This window comes from Lipotes vexillifer, unplaced genomic scaffold (assembly GCF_000442215.2).
Source record: "Lipotes vexillifer unplaced genomic scaffold, Lipotes_vexillifer_v1.1 scaffold241, whole genome shotgun sequence".
In the NCBI taxonomy this organism is placed as follows: domain Eukaryota; kingdom Metazoa; phylum Chordata; class Mammalia; order Artiodactyla; family Lipotidae; genus Lipotes; species Lipotes vexillifer.
This window is the reverse complement of record NW_006784922.1, coordinates 6,568,162-6,592,543: the sequence shown is the minus strand read 5'-3', so window position 1 is coordinate 6,592,543 and position 24,382 is coordinate 6,568,162. Positions and strand designations below refer to the sequence as shown.

Genomic DNA, 24,382 nt, shown 5'->3' with positions numbered 1-24,382 from the left:
CGCTCTTCTCTTTAAGCTTGGAACTGTCATTATAGAACTGGGCTCGCAGACAGCAATGGGGATGATCCCAACATACTAGAGGCCAGGAGGTATGGCGTAACCATTGGAATGGAGGTGGGCACAGTTATCACAAACAATAACAAATTAGCAGGGCAGTCAGGAGTAGTCATGGAGATATTTAACAGAATACAGTCTTCCAAGGGGCCCAAGAGATGGGCACTTTTCTGATCCAGACCCACTGAGCTTAAGCAGAGGCTGGGTGACTAGGAGATAGGATCCTACAACATCACAACATCACAGCACTCAGTGGTAATTTTTCCTCGCCTTTCCTCAAAGGACGTAAAAGCCATTACCAGCAGGGAAAGGGAAAATCCAAATATACTGAGGACTGTTGGGCACAGGGACTGAGTTGACCTGAAGTGCCAAATGGTGCCCCTTGTTTAGGATAAGAGCACGTAGAAGTAAAGTAATAAAAGGAATTTTGACCCAGGTCCAGCTCACAGAGTGTCCACTGAGTCCATGAATCCAGTCAGTGGTCATTTCTCTCAGACCTGAATTTAAAATGGAAACAGGGGGCTTCCCCTGGTGGCGCAGTGGTTGAGGGTCCGCCTGCCGATGCAGGGAACACGGGGTCGTGCCCCGGTCCGGGAAGACCCCACATGCCACGGAGCGGCTAGGCCCGTGAGCCATGGCCGCTGAGCCTGCACGTCCGGAGCCTGTGCTCCGCAACGGGAGAGGCCACAACAGTGAGAGGCCCGCATACCGCAAAAATAAATAAATAAATAAAAATAAAATGGAAACAGTATACTTGGTAGCTGGCATAACCTTCACATTTATCTCTTGATCTGTAAAATAACACCTATCCCAGTGGGAAGACCAAGTTGAAGCCTCTGAAACTTCTCTCCTTCCCCCAGCTAAAACAGTAAACTACAAACAATATTGCCTCTTGGAGTGGGGGCGGGGGGTGTGTGGATTGCCAGAGATGAATGCTACCCATAAGGTCTTAAAGTGTGCAAGGATGGTGGTCTCTACCATATACCTATTTACTTCACTTGTGTGGCCCCTACAGAAACTAGATAGATCTTTTTGGATGATAGTAGTCTGTTGCAAACTCAACCAAGGGGTACTGTTGCTGTGCTGGATGTAGAGATGGGATTCTTGACCATTTTCTTAAACACAAATTAAAATAGTAATTTTCCATGTGAATGTCAAGAAGATATTAAGTATTTATAATGTTATTGATAGAAAGGAATGAAAGGCTTATCTATAGGAATAAAAATGTGGAACTAGCAAGGGAAATTATGACTAAAGGAATAACTGGGGATGAAGGTGGGGTTAGAGAGCAGATTTTCCTGTCCAAATATTAAAACAGTAATTATACAAATATGGGGTGGGAACAACCTGTGGTATGGCACACAGATGGACAGAACAACAGAACAAAATGGACAGTTAAGAAATAAACAAAAGTACATATGGGAATTAATATATAACAAAGGAAGCACCCTAAACGAGTAAAGGAAAGATAACAAGAAATGGAACTAAGACAAAAGACTAGCTTTTTGGCAAAAAAAAAAAAATGCTGAATTTGTCTCATTCTTTATATAAAAATAGATACCACAACTCCATTCCTAGGTATATATCCTAAAGAAGTTAAAATAGGTACTCAAACAAATATATGTACACACATGTTCACAGTAGCACTATTCCCAATAGCCAAAGGTAGAAACAACCAAATGTCCATCAATGGATGACTGGATAAACAAATTGGGGTATATACAATACAATGGAATAACATTCAGCCATAAAAAAGAATGAAGAACTGTACATGCTTCAATGAGGATGAGACTAAAAAAAAATTACACTGAGTGGAAGAGGCTAGACATAAAAGGTCACATATTTTATGTATCTATTCATAAGGAATATCTAGAAAAGGTAAATCTATAGGGACAAACAGCAGATTGGTGGTTGCCAGGGGCTGGGGAATGGGAGGTAACTGCTTAATGGACACCGGATTCCTTTTGGGGTGATGAAAATACTTTGGAATGTACTAAATACCAGTATGCTGTTCACTTTAAAAATGTTTGAATTCTATGTTATTTGGATCTTACCCCAATAAAAACAAAGTTTAAAAAAAGAGAGAAAAGAATAAATGCCAGATGGGTAAATATTTAAATGTAAGCATAGTTAAATCATAAAATGGTAGGAGAAAATGTAAGAGTACTTTTTAAAAAATAATATTGGGGTATTGAAAAGCTTTTTAAGCATGACCAAAACCTCAGAAAGTATAAAGAAAAGGATTAGTAGATATGCATGCATAATTTTTTAAACCTCTATAGGAAAAAACATATAAAAAAGTTTAAAAATATGTGATAGAAAAAGGGTTATTAGCACTACTATACAAAAACTTCTATAAATAAATGAGTGATAATTTTGATAATGATTATCACGCTTTGACAGTGACAAACACGTCAGTTTAATTTTTTTGTTAGTATGCTAGCTTCTTCAAAAACTTTATCAGGCCAGATAAACAAGCAGGCCCAAAGTACTAAAAGGGTCATGAAGCAGAGTCTCTGACTCTCTGGACCTCTGCCACTTGTCCTTAAGAGTATAGACCATTTTCATTCCCCCCACCCCCATCTGCCTGGCAAATATATCTGTACTTTCTTGACTTCACATATGTTATAAAATTCATTCGATTGTCAAAAATAAATCTAATTAACCTTTTGAGATAAGAACATGTTAACCAAATTTAAGGATTATTTAGTCTTAAATTTGTCTTGTATTTAAAATTTTTTATTTTCAACTCTCACAGTAATTCTCTGTCTCATTTGAAACATCAAAATTACTTGGTTATATAGGACATCTGAGCCTGTATCACATGAAACAGTAAAAACCAAAATAAAAACAAAACCTCTAGAAGCTTTGAATTCTCCTTCAATTTAAGCTCTCACTTTCCATTTTCCCATCTACTCACTTAAGGAATCCTAACTCACCTTTTCTGGTACCATAACGTATTTCAGAAAAACACCAAACATTTAAGAAGGACTGAATAAGAATTTACTAAGGGAGGAGGATGTGGCATTATGGACAAAGAATTATCAAAGGGAAAACATCTGATGTCTTATTTTTGTTTTGATTCTTGCTGATGCAGAAAAGAATCTAAAATTATGGTGTAAAAATAATATGGAGTCTTCCTAAATAAAGGAAGGAAGAGCCTGATGATACTGGTATTCTACCTAAAGATGTATTCTAGATATAGTCTTATTTTTAAAAGATTTAAGGAAAAAGAGGTGGTATTTTAAGGGGAATAAGAACTCAACCAGATTTCATAAGGGTCTCTGCAGAGTCTAAATCTGTCTCAAGGGATCAAACATCAAATAAACAGAATTTCCACTTCTTTACAGAGGAAATAACTGGGATTGGACTTGCCCTCTAATTATAAATAACTAGAAAACTCACACAATATATGAATCAGCTGTTTTTAGACATTGGCCAGGACTGTGCAGGACTGTTACACAGGCAAAAAGGAACACAAGGTGAGTCATATAATCTCCCTAGCTTCCTGCCTGGAGGCACTTTCTGTCAGTGTAGACCATGAGAACCCAAGCAGAGGATGGTGGTCTCACTGAGTTAAGGAGACAGAGATCAGAAACTGGGAAGGCTAAGATACTTGGAATTTGCAGAACCAGAGAATTAGAGTAAAAGGAGGGAATCTGTTGCTGAATAGTAATCCATGTATGCATAGGATACAATTTCATGAAGCCAGGCCAAAAAAACCCACCAAAAAACAAACAAACAAACAAACAAAAAACTAGATAACCACAAGCAGAAAAATTTCTAGAGAAAGAATTCAGAGAGTTTCAACCACTAGGGCATTCAGCAGAGAATCATGCCTTTTTAGTAGGGCTGAGCAACTCTAGAATTAAGGCTACTCTGGATTCACCTAAACAAAGCTCAAATACAAGCCTCAAAGATATCAAGCTCATCAACAAGTTAGTTAACCCTCTTTAAAGGAAAAAACAACAACAGCAGCAAAATCCAGACTCTCAATAAAAAAATATTCACAATGTACAACATCCAATGAAAAATTACTACAACTGGCAAGAAAGGGGAACATATGGTACAAACCACGAAGAAAGCCAAGTAAAAGCAACAGACTCAGAAATGACAGAAATTATGGAATTAGCAGAAAATAACTTTCAAACAGCTATTATAAATATACTCAAAGATTTTAAAGGAAAACAAATATAATGAGAAAAAACTGGAAGATATATACAGATGGATGCTCAGATCTACACAAAGAAAGTATGCCAGATACAATAAATATGTAGGTAACTAGAAAATAATTTTTCTTATTTTTAAATTTTTAAAAAGGATAACTGACTCTTTAAAACAAAAATAATAACAATGTATTGTAGGGTTTATAACATATGAAAACGTAAAATATGTTTTTAAAAAATAGCACAAAGGATGGAAGAAGACAATGGAAATAAACTGTTATTAGCATCTTGCATTATACATAAATGGTATATTATTTGAAGGTATATTGTGATAAATTAAAGATGCATTTTGTAAACTCTAGAGCAACCACTAATTAAATAGAAAAAAGAAGTATAGCTAATAAGCCATTAGTAGAGTCCAAATGGAATACTGTAAAACACTTGATAAACCTAAAAGAAGACATAAAAGGAGAATAAAAGGAAAAATACACAGGACAAATAGAAAAACAGCACAATGGTAGACTTAAACCCAGTGATTTTAACAATTACATTAAATATAATTGATCCAGACGTGGAGCTGACAAACTACGGCCCACCACCTGTTTTGTAAATAAAGTTTATTGTAACACAGTCATACCCATTTATTTTTGTATTATCTGTATCTGCTTTCACACTACAATAGTAGAACTTAATAGCTGAGATAGAGACTTCATGTCCTGCAAAGCTGAAAATATTTACCATCTGTCCCTTTACAGAAAAAGTTTGGCAAGCCCCCCATTTAGAGACTGTAATTGCAAAAGCAAAGATGGTTAGATACAATAAGAAATCAGAGTCAAACTACATGTTGTCTAAAAGAAACATATTTAAAGTTCAGAAACACCTACATGTGAAAAGTGGATGGATGGAAAAGAATTTACTATGCAAGCACCAATCAGAAGAAATCTGGGTGGCTAGATTAGTATCAGTCAAAATAGATGAGGGTCAAAGAATATCATCAGAAATAGAGAGGAACATATGATAATTATAAAATGCTCAATACATCAAGAAAATCTAACAATCTTAAATGTCTATACACCTAACAACAAACTCTGAAAATAAATGAAGCAAAACCTTACAGTTAATGGGAGAAATAAACAAATCCACAATTCTAGTTGGAGATTTCAACATGATTCTTTCAATATTTGCTGAAACAAGGAGGCAGAAAATAAAAATGTAGAAGACTTGAACAAAACTATCAACCAATTTAATCTAACTGACATTTATGGAATACTAAACCCAATACCACCATAACATACATTCTTCTCAAGTGCACATGGAACATTCACTAAGAGAGACCATATTCTGGGCCATAAAAACACACCTCAACAAAAGAACTAAAATCATACAAAGTACCTTATCTGTCCATAATGGAATTAAGAAAACCCCCCCAAATATTTGGAAATTGAATAATACCTTCTAAGCCATGCATCATATGGTAAATAAAATATTTTAAGTTGAGTGTTGGAAAAAAACAATATCAAATATATGGGATGAAGTTAAAGCAATGCTTAGAGGGAAATTTATAGTGCAAAATGCCTATTTTAGGAAATAGGAAATAGGAAATAGGAAAAAATAAAGAGAAGAGTGGGAATCGATGTACTGGAAAATGGAGAAATAATAGAAAAGTCATTTAAACCAAAAGCTTGTTCTTTGAAATGATCAATAAAGTTAATAAACACCTCACTAGAACAATCAAGAAAAAGAAGATACAAATCACCAATGTGAGGAATGGGAGAAGAGCCATCACTACAGATCCTACAGGCATTCAAACAGAATAAGGGAATATTATGCACAAAATTATGCCAATGAATTCAACAACTTTATACCTATTACAGAAACTGAATTTTTCATTAAAAACTTCCCACAAAGAAAACTCCAGCCCTGGCGGCTTCACAGTTGAATTCTATCAAACATTAAGAAATAATACCAATTTTACCCAGACTTTTTCAGAAAATAGAGAAGAAAGGAATATTTCCCAACCAACTTTATGAGGACAGGTTTATCCTAATATAAAAACCAACAAAGATGTTATAAGAAAAGACTACAGACCAATATCCCACATGAACATAGATGCAAATATTCTTAACAGAATATTAGTAAATCAATTGTAGCAATATATACGAAGGATAATAAATTTATGACAAAGTGATTTTTACCCCAAGAATGCTAGATTGATTTAACATTTGAAAACCAATCAATGCATTTACTATATTAACAGGAAAGGGAGGAAAAAAAATAACACATGATCATGCAGTAAACCTCAAAACCTATTCATGAAGAAAACTCTCAAAACTAGAAACAGAAGGGAACTTCCTCAACCTGATAAAGGGCATCTACATAAATCTTCTAGCTAACATTATATTTAGTGGTTAAAAACAAACAAACAAAAAACACCCCAAAACTGAATTCTTTCCCTTTAAGATAAGCAACAATGAAAGGATGTCCAGTCTCCTCACTTCTATTCAACATTGTACTGAAGGTCAAGAAAAAAGATATAAAAGACATAAATATTGGAAAGATAGAAGTAAAACTGCCTTTGTTGAAGGATGACATGATAATCTATGTTGAAAATCCAAAGAAATGTACAAAGCAACTATCAGAACTCATATATGAGTATAACCAGGTCACAGGACACGAGGTCAATACAAAAATAAATCAATTGCTGTATAACAACTGACAATTCAAATATGAGATTAAAATATCAATATCATTTACAGTAACATCAAAAAGCATGAAATATTTAGTGATAGATTTTTAAAAAATCTATATGTGCAAGATGTGTACACTGAAAAATAAGCATTACTGAACAAATGTAAAGACAAATAAATATACAGGTAAGTCTTTTCAAGTACTGGAAGACAATATTTTTAAGATGTCAATTCTCCCCAAATTGATCTATAGATTCCAAATAATCTCTTTTTGTAGAAATTGACAAGCTGATTCTAAAATGTATATAGAAATGTAAGGGACCTAGAAAAACAAAAATAATTTTGAGAAAGAGGAACAAATTTGAGGACCTAATGCTTCCTATTTTCAAGACCTAATGGAAATCTCTATTAATCAACACAGTGTGGTTTTGGTGTAAGGACAGACATACAGAACAATGGGAGGTAAGAGAAATAGACCCATACATTCATGCGTAATTGATCTCTAACACAAATGTCAAGGTAATTCAATGGGGGAAATAACATTCTTGAACAAAGGGTGCTATAGTAATTGAATATCCATGTGAAAATAACTGAATTTCAATCCTTACTTTATACCTTACATAAAAACTCAAAATGGACCATATATCTAAATGTAAAAGCTAAACCCATAATTTCTTTAAGACACATTGAAGACAATCTTTGCAATCCTGGGGTAGGAAAAATTTCTAAGATAGGATGTGAAAGCACAAGCCATAAAAAAATTAATACATTAAGGTTTCATCAGAATTAAAGACACCATTAAGAACAGAAATAAGCCACAGATTAGAAGAAAATATTCATAAAACATATATTTGAACAAGACATAACTAGAATATATAAAGAATTCATAACTTTATAAAAAGAAAAAATGTAAAAATAGGCAAAATATTCGTTTAGACATTTTACAAAAAGAAATATCTACATGGGTAGAGTTAAAAAGACTGACAATACCAAGTACTGACAGGATGTAGAGCAACTGGAACTCTTTTACATTACTGGTGGAAATATAAATGATACAATCACTTTGGAAAACAGTTAATTTAATTAATTTCTTATAAAGTTAAACATGTACTTATCATATGACCCAGTGATTTCACTCCTAGGCTTTTTATCCAGGAGAAATGAAAACATATGCCTGCACAAAACTTGTCTATGAATGTTCAAAGAAGCTTTATTCATAATAGTCGAAGACTGACAATGACCCAAATATCCATCAACAAGTGAGTGGATAAATAAATTATGGTATATCCAAACAACAGAACACTATTTGGCAATAAAAAGGAATGAACTTCAGATACACTCAACAATATAGATGAATCTCAAAAACATTATGTTATGAACGAAAAACAAGCCAGATATAAGATTGCACACTATATGATCCTATTTATGTGAAATTCCAGAATAAATAAAAGTAAAATAATAAAATGTCAGAAAAGAGATCAATGTTTTCTGAGGTGAAGGCTAGGGGGACTTGACTGCAAAGGGTAATGAGAGAATGTTTTGGAGTCACAGAAATGTTCTACATCTTGGTTGTGGTATTTATATGTATATCTATATCTATATAGAGAGAGATAGCTACAGATAAAATTGTAAATACTTTTTGAACTATACACTTATAATGGATGCATTTTATTATATGTAAATTATACCTCATTAAAACTGATTTTAAAAAATCAACTATAGGGCTTCCCTGGTGGCGCAGTGGTTGAGAGTCTGCCTGCCGATGCAGGGGACACAGGTTCGTGCCCCAGTCCGGGAAGATCCCACATGCCGTGGAGCGGCTGGGCCTATGAGCCATGGCCGCTGAGCCTGCGCGTCCGGAGCCTGTGCTCCGCAACTGGAGAGGCCACAGAGGTGATACCGCATACCGCATACCGCAAAAAAAAAAAAAAAAAAATCAACTATGGGACTTCCCTGGTAGCACAGGGGACATGGGTTCGATCCCTGGTCTGGGGAGATCCCACATGCCGCAGAGCAACTAAGCCCATGCACCACAACTACTGAGCCTGTGCTTTAGAGCCCGTGAGCCACAACTAATGAAGCCCACGCACCATGACTACTGAAGCCCAAGCGCTCTAGGGCCTGCGTGCCACAACTACTGAGCCTGCGCACTGCAACTACTGAAGCCCATGAGCCTAGGGCCCGTGCTCCGCAACAAGAAGCCGCCTCAATGAGAAGCCCATGCACCACAACGAAGAATAGCCCCCACTCACTGCAACCAGAGAAACCCTGTGCGCAGCAATGAAGACCCAATGCAGCCAAAAATTAAAAAAAAAAAAAAAATCAGCTAACCCAGTGAAGAGTAAGCTATAAACTACTAATTTTTTTGTTTAGTTCTTTCATGTGGAGCTTCTTTTTAACATCAAAGTGTTCTACCTCAAAGCAGTATGTCTTTTCCTTCATGATACTGTAGTGCTTTTCCTCATTAATTTTTAAAATCTAGCAAAATATGCTACTTACCAATATAGTTCTTTGACATGGCAACTTCTCTGACTTCAATGTGAACAGAGCCTCTTGGTATCTGCACTACTTCCATGTAGCCTGGAACACAGAAGACAGCCAGTAATAAGCAGCATCTGGAGCTTTCATCAGAAAATGAGTGTTTAGTAAGCATCCAGTAATAACACTTTCCTTATTCTTCCATGCTTTCTTTTGCACTTTATAAACTGTGAATAATGAGCAAATTCCCCTTTGGGTTCGTGAATACATCTAAAAGTATTTTTCTTTTCCTAAAATTATCTCAAGATATCTTTAAAGTCTCAAGATATATAATATTGGTTCTTTTTTTTTTTCCCCCTCAGCACATGGCCCCCACTTCAAGGCTCTGCGGGAATTCCCATCTTAAAGAAACGTGGCTAAATGAAGTCTAGTAGAAATGGAATAATATGTCCTTAAAATATCTAACCTGAAGCCATATTTAATATTTAAATGACTGAAAGCAATTTGGGGAAAAACCATTGTCTGCCTGAATAAAATTTTTTAAATAAGGGGGGAAATCAAATATTTTGGCTATTCCAAGTACACCAGAGGTGTGAGGAAGAGTTCTTTCTACACACTCACCTCCTCTGGGCAACGAATCATTGAAGAACCCTTCAATGGCATCACATGTGCTTCCATCCCCTCCACAGACTCGACATCTATCTTCCCTAGCATCGGATCCCAAAATATTATCACAACCTACATGCTGAAAACAGAGAAGAATATTCAGTGTATCAAAAAGAGGAGGAACTCTTGGACCCACTAACCAAATGAATATAACTTATTTATTTACGTGTTTTTCCAGTACAGGAAATCTAAACAGGAAATACTTTCCTCTTTCCACTTTTACCTTCATTCCCTAAGTAATTCTAGCTAACACTTCTCAACACATAAGTTTAAAGAAAAAAATTCTGATTCCCCAGGAATGTACACCTGTATTTCTAGCTTAGACTTCTTCTTCATGTATAGATACCAGGCTCCAATTCTTAAAATATTGTAATTTGTTGGCAATGGGCTCTTACTTATACCCTCAATTAAGAAATGCAAGAACTAAGGAAAAATGGCATATGGTCCTACACAACAAGGGTTATAACAACAAGAGTCTTGACTGAGCATTATGGTTTGCCCTTTCTAAACCACTGGCTCTTTTGGATATCCAATTTTTAGTGTTAGTGTCAAGGATTAGTTGTGGAATTCATGCCTGAGGAAATCTCTAAAAATGAATACCTGTTTCCATTAGCTGAAAAAAATTACCATAAAGAAAAAGGAGATATAAACATGAAATTTTATTGTAGAAGCTGAAATTCTACCTTTCAATTTTGTATTTAATCATAGAAATGTGGCCTTCATATATTTTTGGCATATTTTGGCACTTAAATTTGTAATTTGACTTTTAGCCATTAATACCAGGCATGCAATGTCTGAATATAACCTGTGCCTGGGTCTTGGTTATCTGAAAAACATTTTTATACCTTCCCAGAAATAACTTTTTCTTCAAGTAAACACACACACACACACACACACACACACACACACACAGTGCAACATCAGATACATTTGGAGACAAGTTAACCAGAAGGACAGAAACTTGCAAGAAATTATGAGACTAACTAAAATAGACAGTGTTTTTTATCTCATCTTTCTCAGTTTCTTGCATTTAGTTTTATGCTTCTCTTTAAGGTCAAACAAAAGCAGACAAGGAAAAAAGTTAAGAAAACAGTGGTTTTTGTGGCTAATTTCTTATGATAAGATTCATACACAGGTCTAGGAAAATACCATGGATTTGCTCCTGCAATTCCCAACTGGTCTGGTTAATTCTCTGAAGTAAATGCATTAATAAGAGTAATTCTATAGTGAAAACCACTATAAATGCTTCAAAAGAAGACAAAATGGGAAGAGCATAGCTGTTTCACACTTTGAGGAAATATTTTGCTATGAAATATATCAAATAATCTTTCATTGAGAACACACAGTAGACTTATGAATGAGCTGAATCCTCATTCCCCCTCTTTGCTATCATCTTGTTTGTAAACAGAAGAATAATGGAAATTAAATTCCAAAGTATCTTCATAGCTCTAGCAATCCCTATAAACATAACTAGAACACCAGAATAAAACACACTTGCATGGTGCTTGAATGTGAATGGGTAATTCTACCTTTAACTATGTATATTTCCTTACTGAAAATTAAATTAAAATGTAGCCCTCTTTATTAAAAATTAGCATAGTATTAATTCGGAGCTACTACCTGAGGAAAAAAAAGACAGAAGTCTCAAAAACCCCAACAAAAAGCAATGAAATTCATAATCTGAGCAACCTTGCATTCTCCATTGATACAGATATCCAGTGAATCTGCATTGCACTGAGTCCCATCAATCACCGCAGGGGCACGTTCAGTGTAGAAATTGTAACCTTCAGCCAAGCAGTTTAACGCACAAGGTTTTACCCCACCTGGACAAATACAGTAGAAGAGAAATAAATGGAGTGGTTCTCCTAAGGAACAGTGGTTCAGTATCATCCACAGCATATTTACGATTGATAACAGACCATCACTCTCTGACTATATACCTAGATGTGTAGGTTTCTTTTCTTCTTTGCTAAAATTTCATGTTTACTTTCATTGCTTGTGCAACTTGAAGGAGGACCTGCTGTGTAATCTTAAGGTTTTAAAATTTCAGGTATTTCCCATATATATTTTCAATATATTTTAGGTCAAAAGGGATCACAGTTGGAGGTAACTGAATGTTGAAAAAAATGGATGAAATAAAAGCAATTTTGAAAAACTAAAAAAATAAAGTTTAGGAAGGCCTTGAGAATGACCTTGTATGACAAATAGGAATTTATGCAAATTATATCACTTGTTACTGAATACGATACAGAAACTGCTACTTCAAGCAGAGATATGGTAATTATAAAATAAAAGTAAACTGCTTTAAACATATCATATTCCATGAAAGTGGCTCTAGCATGGAGATAAATTCTTATGAGCTTAGCAAGTCAAAGATAAAATTATTTATAGCATTAAATTTGAAAAATTCTTATGAGATTAATAAATCAAACATAAATATTGGGTTGGCCAAAAAGTTCATTTGGGTTTTTCTGTAAGATGGCCAACCCAATATTACATAGCATCAAACATTTTTAGTTTAAATAAATTGAATAAAAACTAAAAGAAATAAACTTGAATAATTTTTTAAAAATCTAATTTTATATTGTGAATAAATGCATACAGTAACTTGAGAATTTTCATTTTGTAACTTGAAATTTGTATTTCAATAGCTGTGTGTGTATTTCAAGGTTGACGTGAAAAATAGGTATAAATAGTAGCAATTTAAAAAAAACAAGCAGATTACATATCATAACTTCTCAGTATATTGGAAAAGTAGCAATCAATATGGATTTATTTTATTCAAAACTGAACACAATAAAGCTATTTATAAAAATGTAATTATTGATTAAAATTAGGACTTAACAATACTTTCTGTTGAACCTTTGTTTCATGATGTTTAAAACACTTTGGCCTTATTATAATGATCTGATAAAATTTCTTTGAAATAAAAAAGACTAGCTCTAAAAAAGAAAATTAGACAGAAAGATGAAATGACATGCCTAGGTCTTAGTGAAGGTAGAAACCAGGTTTCTACAGGGTGAAGTAAAAGAGAAGCCAACTGAGTGATGGAGACAATGATAAATTATAGAGAGAACAATCGATTAAAGTAGATCACTGTTACAGTTGACTTTTGTCATGTAAGAAGATGGCCCAATATTGTCAGACATCGTTTTTTCAAGAGGAGATGGAAACCTAGACTTTAAAAATATAAACTCTTGGGCTTCCCTGGTGGCGCAGTGGTTGAGGGTCCGCCTGCCGATGCAGGGGACACGGGTTCGTGCCCCGGTCCGGGAAGATCCCACATGCCGCAGAGCGGCTGGGCCCGTGGGCCATGGCCGCTGAGTCTGCGCATCCGGAGCCTGTGCTCCGCAATAGGGCCCCAGTCACCGAAAAAAAAAAAAAAAAAAAAAATATATATATATATATATACATATATATATATATGGGCTCTTCTTGGCAACTCATATAAAGTTTTCAAAAATACTGTGGAGGTTAAAACATGTATGTAAGTAAAAACGGTTCCTGAACTGCCAGTTTACAACCTCTGGCTGAAGGCCGTGTTTTCTTCCATTTTCAATGTCTACAGGCTATAGAACTTCTATATGACATAATGCTATTATTAGGCTTAGGTTAATGATACATTTTGCTGTACTGAGCACAGAAATAACAAGTAATAAATAAAATAATTTCTTCCTGAACTGATAATCAAGGTATTGAATTTATTTTTATAAGATTCTCATGAATAAAATTGCTCTAAATTTCCACAGATCTAACTGGGATTTTTTTTTCATTACTACCCAGTGTAGTTCTTTCTCCATTTTTTATTGTAATGCTTTGGAATTTAATGCAGTTTTTATCCATCAGACTATAAAAAGAGAACATGAGTCTTTTATTTACACAATTTTAGTATTAATTATGTAAGGTAGTATTTGATAGGCAGAACACATAAATGCTCTGGTTGTATTCCTTAGCCCACTACACTGTGTGATAATAATACAAATATATTTATTCTTCCTTTATTGCTGAAGATGTGTTCAGCTTCCTCTGCTACAATAAGTTTTCAGAAGAGGTAATGTTATTATTTCAAGAAGGGATTTAAGATGATTCTCTGAATGGAAGGTCACATTACCAATTACCTTCAGTTAAAGCTTATTATGAATTTAGGGTTAATTTACAAAGCACACATTTCTCTAGATGCTAATTATTAAATCTGTGAATTATTTCAGAGACTTACTTCTACAGTAAGACAAAACAATCCCAAATGTATATGCACCTAATAAAAGCAATTCAAAATACATGAAGCAAAAACCTACACCCACACACAAAAAGCAAAGCCATAAAACAGTTGAAGATTTTAACACACTTCTCTCAGGAACTGATTAAAAAACCAGAGCAGAAAAAAATCAGAAAGAATATAAAAGATCTGAACAATACTATCACCCAGCTTGACCTTATTATCATATAGAACACTAAACCCAACAACTGGAGAAAACACATCCTTTTCACATATGCATAGAACATTCATCAACCTGAACAATAAGCTGTATCATAAAACAAATTTCAACTATTTTAAAAATTTAAATCACACAGAGTATTCTCTGATCATAATGTAATTAAATGATAAACCAATAACAAAAAATCTAGAAAAACTCAACTATTTAGAAATAAAAATAACACAGTTCTAAATAACCCATGGGTCAAAGAAGAAGTCACAATGTAAATAAGAAAATATTTTGAACTGAAGGAAATAAAAATACATCAGATGTTAGGAATGCAGAAGAGCAAAATAAACCCCTCCCCCCAAATAATAATAAGAGCAAAAATTTAATTAGAAAAAAGGTACTAGAGCCAAAAGTTGATTCTTTGAAAAGAGTAATAAAACTGATAAACTTCAAGCAAGAATGATCAAGAAAAAGAGGGGATACATATTATCAATAGCAGAAATGGAAGAGTGTATATCACTACAGATCCTACAGATACTAAACAGGATAATAAGAGAATGTTATTATCAATTATCTGTGAATAAATTGGACAACATGGAAGTAACATAAATTTCTTGAAGACACAAATTCAAAAACTGACATAAGAATAAAAAAATCTGAATAGCTCTTTATCTATTAAAGGAGTTGAGTTTGTAATAAAAAAATTCTTTTCACAAGAAAATACCGAGCCTAGATGGTTTTATTAGTAAAATCTATTCTAAGGAAGACATATTATCAACCATACAAACTCCTTCAAGATAAATAAGGATTCTATTTCTGGAAGCCAGAGTAACTCTGATACCAAAACTTACCAAAAACACGACAAGAAAAAAATTTACAAATCAGTATTCCTTATGAAGATAGATGTAAACTTCCTTAATCAAATATTAGCAAATAAGCCCAATAACAAGATAATAAATAAAAAGATGATAAATCATTATCACATGGGGTTTATCCTGGGAGTAAAATGTCAGTTTGGCATTATAAAATCTATCAACTAAGTCACTATATTAACAGAATAAAGAAGAAAAACATATAATTACTACATGCACAAATTGTACTGAAGGGCCAAGTCAGTGAATTAAGGCAGGAAAATAAAATAAAAAGGTCCAAAGATTGAAAAAAATAATCTCTATTTCCAGATAACATGACTATTTACCAAGAAAATTCTAAACAATCTACAAAACAACTATTAGAACTAGTAAGGGAATTTAGAAGGGTCACAGAATACAAAGTTAATATATAAAAATCAATTGAAACAATTAAAATAAAAAATTCTAAACTTTTATTTACAATAGTGTCAAAACCATAAATTACTCAGGAATAGATTTAACAGAAGATGTGCATGACCTTACACCTAAAACTATAAAGCATAGCTGAGAGAAATTAAGGAAAACATGGAGAGATATACCATGTTCATAAATTGGAAAATTCAATATTGTTAGTATATCAGTTTTTCCTCAATTGATATAAAGATTCAACATGACAACAATCATAAACCCAACATGTTCTTCTGTAACCATTAACAACTGATTCTAAAATTTATGTGGAAATGCAAAGCACTTAGAATATACAAAGGACTCTTAAAAAAAAGATCAAAGTAGGAGGAGCTTACACTACCCATGTCCAAGACTCTACAGTTAAAGTAATCAAGTCAGTGTGGTACCAGCATAGGATTGACAAATAGATCAATGAAACAAAATAGAGTCTATAAATACACTAAAAATACATACCATACCCCCAAATTATTTTTAGACTGTAGATCTAAATATAAAGATCAAAACCATAGGCTTTTAGAATAAAATATCTTCCTGAGTTAAGGTAGGCAAAGATTTCTAAGACAGGACATAGAACACAATGACCATAAAATTTTAAAAAACTGAAAAATGAGAATTCATCAAAATTAAAATCTTATACTCATCCAAAACACCATTTAAAACATAAAGAAAAGCAAAGAAAGTAAAGAAAGCCATAGGCTGTGAGAAAATACTTGTAAAACCTATCTGATAAATGAACCACTTGAGAATAAAAAGATAAATAACCAATTTAAAAATAGGCAAAGGCAAGAGGCACATGAAAAGCTGCTCAATGTCACTAATTATTAGAAAAATGAAAATCAAAACTACAATGAGGTATCACCTCACACCGGTTAGAATGGGCGTCATCAGAAAATCTACAAACAACAAATGATGGACGGGGTGTGAGAAAAGGGAACCCTCTTGCACTGTTGGTGGGAATGTAAATTGATACGGCCACTATGGAGAACAGAATGGAGGCTCCTTAAAAAACTAAAAATAGAACTACCATATGACTCAGCAATCCCACTACTGGGCATATACTCTGAGAAAACCATAATTCAAAAAGACACATGCACCCCAATGTTCATTGCAGCACTATTTACAACAGCCAGGTCATGGAAGCAACCAAAATGCTCATCGACAGATGAATGGATAAAGAAGATGTGGTACATATATACAGTGGAATATTACTCAGCCATAAAAAGGAATGAAACTGGGTCATTTGTAGAGATGTGGGTGGATCTAGAGACTTCACAGAGTGAAGTAAGTCAGAAAGAGAAAAACAAATATCGTATTTTAACGCATATATGTGGAACCTAGAAAAATGGCATAAAAGAGTAAATATGCCATGATTTCCTTTACATGAAGTTCTGTAACAGAAAAAAGTGATTGACGGTAAGGAAAAAAATCAGAACTGGTTGCCTCTTGGAAGTAGGTAGAGGCAGCTACTAAATGGGAAGAAGTATGAGGATATGAGAATTTTGGAGGTAATGGTAATATTCTATAACTCAGTATGGTTTTACAGGTGTATGCATTTGTCAAAACTCAGGGAAAGTACAGTTATGTTTTGTGCATTTCATTGTACATAATCTTCCCTGCAAAGAAAAAAGAAAATAAATATTGAACTGCGGTTAAACTTATACAAGCTGAAGCATCTAGAGGAAAGTATACTGATGACTACAATTTACTTTGAAATGCACCTGAAAAATAGAATAAATTAATGAATGGATAGAGAGATGACTAGACATGTAATAAAGACAGTATGTTAAAAATATTAATGATAGAATCTTGGTGGTGGGCAGATAGCTGTCACTGCAAAATTGTTTTAATATTGCTCTATGTTGGAAAGTTTTCAAACTAAGATGTTGGGGGAATTCCCTGGCGGTCTAGTGGTTAGGACTTGGTGCTTCCACTGATGGGGCCTGGGTTCAATCCCTGGTTGAGGAACTAAGATCCCGAGAGCTGTGTGGCATGGTCCAGAAAAAAAACAAAAAACTAAGATATTGGGAAAACAATAAATAAAAGTTTTTTTAAGAGTACATTCTATTTTTCTAAGAGAAAATTTTAACAAAATTTAGTTTGTGTTTTGGGAGCGTAAGAAAACTTCTTGTGCTTACAGAGCAAGTAGCGTCTGATACTTGCCTAAAATAAAGAGCAAAAAATGTTTCCCTGAAAAAGAACAATAATCATCTATGGAAAGATCCTTGGTCCGTGACCAAGAAAGACACAGATTTTCCTGGCCTCTTTTGGGTTGATTTATATCGTTATAATTTGTTTTTAGGGTGATAATTCCACATATTCAATAATTGTAAATTATTATAATATAATGTCTATACACCCCAAGGAAGTCTCAAGAACTCAGAAATATTACTTGGATTTACATTATTTCTAGGAACTTTGTACCTTGTTAAGTAGAATTGGGTTTTAAAAAATGATTTCTGATCATTTGTACTAACATATTAACTTTATTACAGGGAAACTAAAACACGAGACCTTTATAGTACTAGAAGCACTTTCCTGTGATTTGCAAACACTAATTTTTACTAGTATGTATATGAATGTACAGGCATGTGTGTATGTATTTATATATTCCTTTATATTTGCAAAGCTCTCAAGCATGATGAAAACTCTGCCAGGTTATACATTACCTCCAGTATAGGGTTTCCAGTTATAATACTTTCCACGGAAAGGCATATTGTCAAAGTCTGCACACTGTTTCTCTCGAAAATCTCGGGCCCCCAAAGGACATGGCTAAAATAAAATAAAATCATAAATAGTATGATTGTTGAAAAATACCAAAACCAAGGGACAATGTCCCTAAAATTAAAAGTGCCTGAACTCCATCACATTAGCTCACTCCCTTATTCTCTGGCTATAATTCTGGCATTTGCTTTACTGTTTTACAACCAGTATTATGACTGAAGTGTCTGAATTGTAATCTTAGCCACAGAAGAAATAACTGAAGTAACTTAAACAAAGTTAAGTGTTAGACAGCTTCCATATAACTTTACACTCAGATGCATCTCATAGTCCACTTTGCAATCAATCCATCAGGTATCTCCTTATAAACAGATAATAGAAACTACATGAAGAAACTAAAACACAAAATCCCTTTCGGTAACAGTATTTGAGGTCCAGTTGCCACAGCTACTCCCAGCTCTTTCTTTTAAGAAATCAAGAGGCAGGTTTGTAACATGACATTCAGCACTATTAATTGTGGTTTGGATCCCAACTACTATAGCTGTTTACTGTCTAGCCCTGACAAAAACCATATTTTAAGATGTGGAATGAACTGGGCAAAATGCTAGGCCTCAAGTCTAAACACCTTTAAATTCAAGGAATTCGGACCTATTAAGATTTACATTTAATCTATTAACATCACAGAAAATAAAATACTAAATTTTCAAAACATGTACATGTGTTGGGTGGTGGAGGAGAGAAGGATGTTGAGAGGGTAAAGAGAGGATTATTTGTTTTTAAAAGTTTGGAATGCTTCTTCTACCTAAGTTTTTTAGGGAAGAAAATCTTGCCAATCTAGTTAGGTCTGGATTCCAAATACCACAGGGCCATCCTAAATTTAACCTTAAAGTTCACAAAGAATTAAAAGTATAACTTCTCATAGTGTTTGAGGAAATATGACCTAATTTGACTTATCTTTTAGAGTTCTGAAGCAGTAGCACTTAAAAATCAAAGTACTGCTTTTGAAACATGGGTGGGGAAAACATTTCCCTTAAATATGACAGAACAAAGTAAGTCATTAGACAGAAGTCTCAATTGTGAATAAATGGCGAGTATGTTACAATCTCAGAGATCATTTTGAGGACATTTTACTACCCTCCCTTAGATCTCTACATTTACTTTATACAGTTTCCTGAGATCAGTACATTGCAAATGGTCCCTTGAAGCATGTGCAAAACTAACAGACCACAAGGTTCAAATATGTGCATGGTCATCATTACTTCCTATATACTGTGGTTAAAATTTCTACCATATCAAGTCCAAAGCCTCATATTCTGAAAATAGTGACAGCAGGTCTACATTCTGTTATGAGCCTTGCATTTTAAAATATTTCCTGCACGTTAAAATATGAGACTGCAATGCTAAACCTAATGGTTCTGCCTGTCGAATTATTCTTATTTGCCTTTTAAAAAAATGAAAAATAACTATTTACCATAGGTTACATAGTGCATGACGCTGGAAGGATAAGCTTCCAGGGTCTTTTGCTTCATGGTGTGTTAATCTTTGGAATAAAGAAATGCTTCCCTTTACAAGCCATTTTCAGGGAATCCCAGAAAATGACCAAGGTTGTCAGTGGCTTTGCCATGTAGCAAGACTAGTTTTTAAGCAAATATCATCAATTTAATAAAACACAGGTAATTTGAAATCTAGCCACAAGTTTTCACACAATACTTAAGTATTTGTAAAGCACCAACCACCTAAAACTTCACCCAAACATGACTTTCAATCTATTTGGAGTAACAAGATAAAAACGGAAAAGCTACAGCCCTATCTCAGGCAATAAGTATATGACAGCACATTATAGATTGTCTACAGGTGCTGTATATAGGTGAAAGATCAATGTGTCATGTGATTAGTTAGGGAAATATTTGTTGAGGAAGAAAATCTTGAGTATATTATAAGAATTATAATAAAGTATCATACATACTTATTCTTTATAATATTACAAAGTATTATAGGAACTGAGCTGGTTAAGAAAGAAAAAGGACTTCTATTAAAAATGAAGCCAAGTAAAGCCATGGGGACAGGAAAGAAAAGGTCATATTTTGGGAATAGTTGGACAACAGCTATCCTGGATGAAAGAAAGGAACTGTATAGAAGCATAAGAGATAACATTTCATAGATAAGAGCCGGTTAAAAAAAAAAAGCCCTGAATTAATAAACTAAGGCATCTCGAGGGCCACTCACTTAAAACAAAACCAAACAGGGACTTCCCTGGTGCTCCAGTGGTTAAGAATCCACCTTCCAATGCAGGGGACGCAGGTTCGATCCCTGGTCGGGGAACCAAGATCCCACATGCTGCAGGGCAACGAAGCCTGTGCACTGCAACTACTGAGACTGAGTGCCGCAACTAGAGAGAAGCCCTGTGCACTGCAATGAACAGCCCGCCTGCCGCAGTGAGAGGTCTCACGTGCTGCAACTAAGACCTGACGCAGCCATAAATACATAATAAATAAATAAATAAAAATAAAAAGTCTCTCTTCAAAAAAAACCAAAAACGAACAAAAATCCTATTCTTGACTATCTTTTAATTATTATCCTAGATAGAAGAGAAGTAAAAGGTCCAAAAGGAGGATATTACTGTTTAATGACAAACTTGGATAACATTTCATAAGATTTCTGATCTATTCTTTTCCTGTGATAACCACTCCCAGGTTCAGCATAATAAAAATATTAACAATAAGAACACCTACTTACCTTTTTCTAAGCATTTAGTAAGTACCTATCTCATGGCACACTGTTCAGAGGTCTCTAGATCTGTATCTAAGCTCTCTCAACACTCTCATAAGGGAGTTATAATTAATAATCCCATTTTATAACTGAGTAAATTGTGTCCAGGAAGGCTGCTTAGTAATAGTTTCAAGGTGCAAAGACACTTCCTGCATCTGAGTGGGGGCCTCCTCTGGACTCTCTAAATGCTACAATAGGTTTTTAAGTTCTTAAGATGTACGAAAACCTTATAAGAGTAACTTGGGTTCTAGACCTAGCCTTGTCTTTACCAGCTACAAGTTTACCTGCTCCAAACTACTTTTTTCTTATTTACAAAATGAGAGGGCTGAAAGTAAGAATTTTGGAGTAAGACAGACCTGGATTCAATTCTACCTTATGTATTTAATTCATAGCCCTCAGCAATGTACTTAATTTTCCAAGCCTCATCTATAAACTGGAGATAACACTAGTATTTACTCAGTAGGTGAGGATTCATGTAAACTGTTTAGCTCTGTACCTGGTACTGGTAGCACTCAATAACCATTAGCAGTTGTGTGGTCTTTGGCCTAGGCATCCTTAGACTCATTCCTCACCATTCTCTTGCTCTGCTCCTTATGTCAGGGGAACAAATCTGCAGGCTCCATTTCCTAGGCCTCTGTGTCAGCTGACTTCTGGTTGAGTTCAGGCAATGGAAGGCACTAGTGGGAGAAGCCAGGGTATTTCTCTCATTTCCTCTCTACCTCAAGCAGCATCTTAGGCAGAAGCAGAATATCTTTGTGGCTCCAATATCAGACAACAGCCACCCCCACCCCCAATTGTATGGTTCCAGATTCTGCTGTGTGATTTCAGCCTCTAGGCTTTAATAAAACTACCTCCTTCCTATGTTTTTCTGGTAGGACTGGTGGTATCTTTCTGCTGACGCTGAAAGCTATGGGCTTGTCAGCCTCTTCCATTATCCACATAACCGATTCTTTGCATTAGATTCCCTCTGTTTAAATATTTAGAGTGGTTTATATTATTATGGTTGGATCTTTACAGATAAAATAGTTGATGATGATGATGATGAAGAAGGAGAAAAGAAGGAGGAGGAGGAGGAGGAGACAGTAGTAGTGGTAGTGGTACTCGGGAGACTGAATAGAGATATGTTTCCTTGTGTTATATTTTGCAATTTATTGGTTAAGGGCAGAGGTTGGCAAACTATTTCTGTCAAGGGCCACACAGTAAATATGTTAGACTTTGTGGGCCATATAACCTCTGTTACAACTACTCAACTGTGATATCATAGTGTGAAAGAAGCCATAAACATTATGTAAATGACAGTCAGGGCTGTGTTCCACTAAAATCTTATTTACAAAAAGAGGCGATGGGCCAAATTTGACCCAGAAGGTGCAATTTGCCAACCCCTGATTTCGAGTGTTAACACATAGATACAAATGTCTGGCAGCATTCTGCAGAAGAACCAAGCTCAATTATTAATTTTTGAGTCAAACTCTTAAACTTCCTGTACAGTTACCCCCAAAGTGGTCACACAATCTGTATAATCTACAGAAAGATAAGATCAAATACTTTTCAGACAGCTGCAATTATCATCTGGTTCTTTCTTTCAGCCAAAATCTGTCTTCCTTCCCATAACCCAGTGGTCTTGCACCTTTCTTCTGGACCCACATTGAACAAATGTAATCCCTTATTGAAAGGTATCTAGACCTTGATGGCTTTCCTATGGGGACATAATAACTTGTCATTAGTACTCTTAAAACCAGGCACCAAGAACTGGCCTTAAGTGTCTTTTTTATATTCAGCAAACATATATAAAAAGCTTTTATATATAACATAGGATTCTAGGCTCTGGAGAATAAACCAATCAGATTAGGTCCCTGCTTTCCTGGAGCCCACTGTAGTTGGAGATGAGAAAGAAGAAAAATAAAGCAGGGTACTAAGGTGGTGGGGTGGGCTGGGCGCGGGTGAGGGAGTTGTTTTAAATGGTAGAGCAAGAGAAATTCTCTCTGATAAGGTGGCACTTGAGCAGAGAGTTAAAAGAAACTGAGGAAGTGACTTACGTATAAACCTGTGAAAAGTGTTCCAGGAAACATTAAACGCAAAAGCCCTGAGGCAGGAGTGTTTAGGATGTTCACAGAAGAACATGGAAGATGGAAGGTGCTGTAAATTGGAAACGGTAGTAGACTTGGGGACTTGATCCCATGCCTTTCTGTTTCTAGCATATATCAGCTAGTGTTCTGTTCTCTTGATTTAAATGTTTCCTTCAGTGAATGCTCTGAATCTTGTGTTGATTAGAAATAAGCTCAGTAGGAGTTGTGTATTCTGGTTGCAAAGAATGAGAGAGGTCAAAGAAAAGAGTAATTTCTTAAGGAAAAATTACATAAAATATATTTTTAAGAATAGTGGAGAGTTTAGGGAGTAATGCTTTTTAAGTTACTTAAGTATAATAAATGTTGACACTATGCAGAAACCGCAACAGAAAACAGTAGGCATAAGCAACAGATTTTTTAAGTGAAGCCTGACAGGTTTTCAGCCTCCTAGTGTTAACACTTATCAAGCATCCTCTTCTTCTAAAAAGTAACCAGCAGGGCCCCACATAAATCCAGACAGCAACACTGCAGGTCTCAGTGTCTTTCGATCTTACTATTTTCAAAGATACAAAAAGTTAATATTAGTATCTTTTTTCACTACATTTTTTTTTAGAGAAATATGTAAGTTAGCACATTCTATAGACTATCTTATGCTTCCAGTTACACTGATAGATTAAAAGAATCTCCTTTGACTATGCTTTTTATTGGTAGATAAATCTAAAAAAAAAAAAATTCCTTGGGGCATAAAAGTTGCTGCAGAAAGAAATCTCAGCTTCTGCTGACCAACTGTCTAGGGGCATTTCTGCTACTAGAGTTGTAATCTGGATTTTATCCCAAAGAATAGGTGACCTTGGAAAGTCCCGGAATCTCTTTGTGCCTTCTTTTCTTCATTTGCAAAATACACCCCAAATACCCTTACCTTCAAGAGCAATACATCCCAAAAAATGTTTTCCAAATGAGGAAAACTCTGCAAATACTGTATTATGTCTTATGGGTAATAAAGAGTGAGAAGCAAGCCGACAATGAAACTCTTTC

At 34.8% G+C, this 24,382-nt stretch overlaps 1 protein-coding gene across 1 annotated transcript in view; it reads right to left on the bottom strand.

The window, feature by feature from the left end:
* ADAMTS6 (ADAM metallopeptidase with thrombospondin type 1 motif 6) overlaps positions 1-24,382 on the bottom strand; it is a 281,449-nt gene that overhangs the window by 54,719 nt on the left and 202,348 nt on the right. Inside the window, exons 15-18 of the mRNA XM_007457112.1 lie at positions 18,461-18,563; positions 11,741-11,874; positions 10,007-10,130; positions 9,407-9,487 (exon numbers count right to left, since the gene is read on the bottom strand). Of these exons, the coding sequence (XP_007457174.1) occupies positions 9,407-9,487; positions 10,007-10,130; positions 11,741-11,874; positions 18,461-18,563 (442 nt within the window). The remainder of the gene's footprint in view (positions 1-9,406; positions 9,488-10,006; positions 10,131-11,740; positions 11,875-18,460; positions 18,564-24,382) is intronic.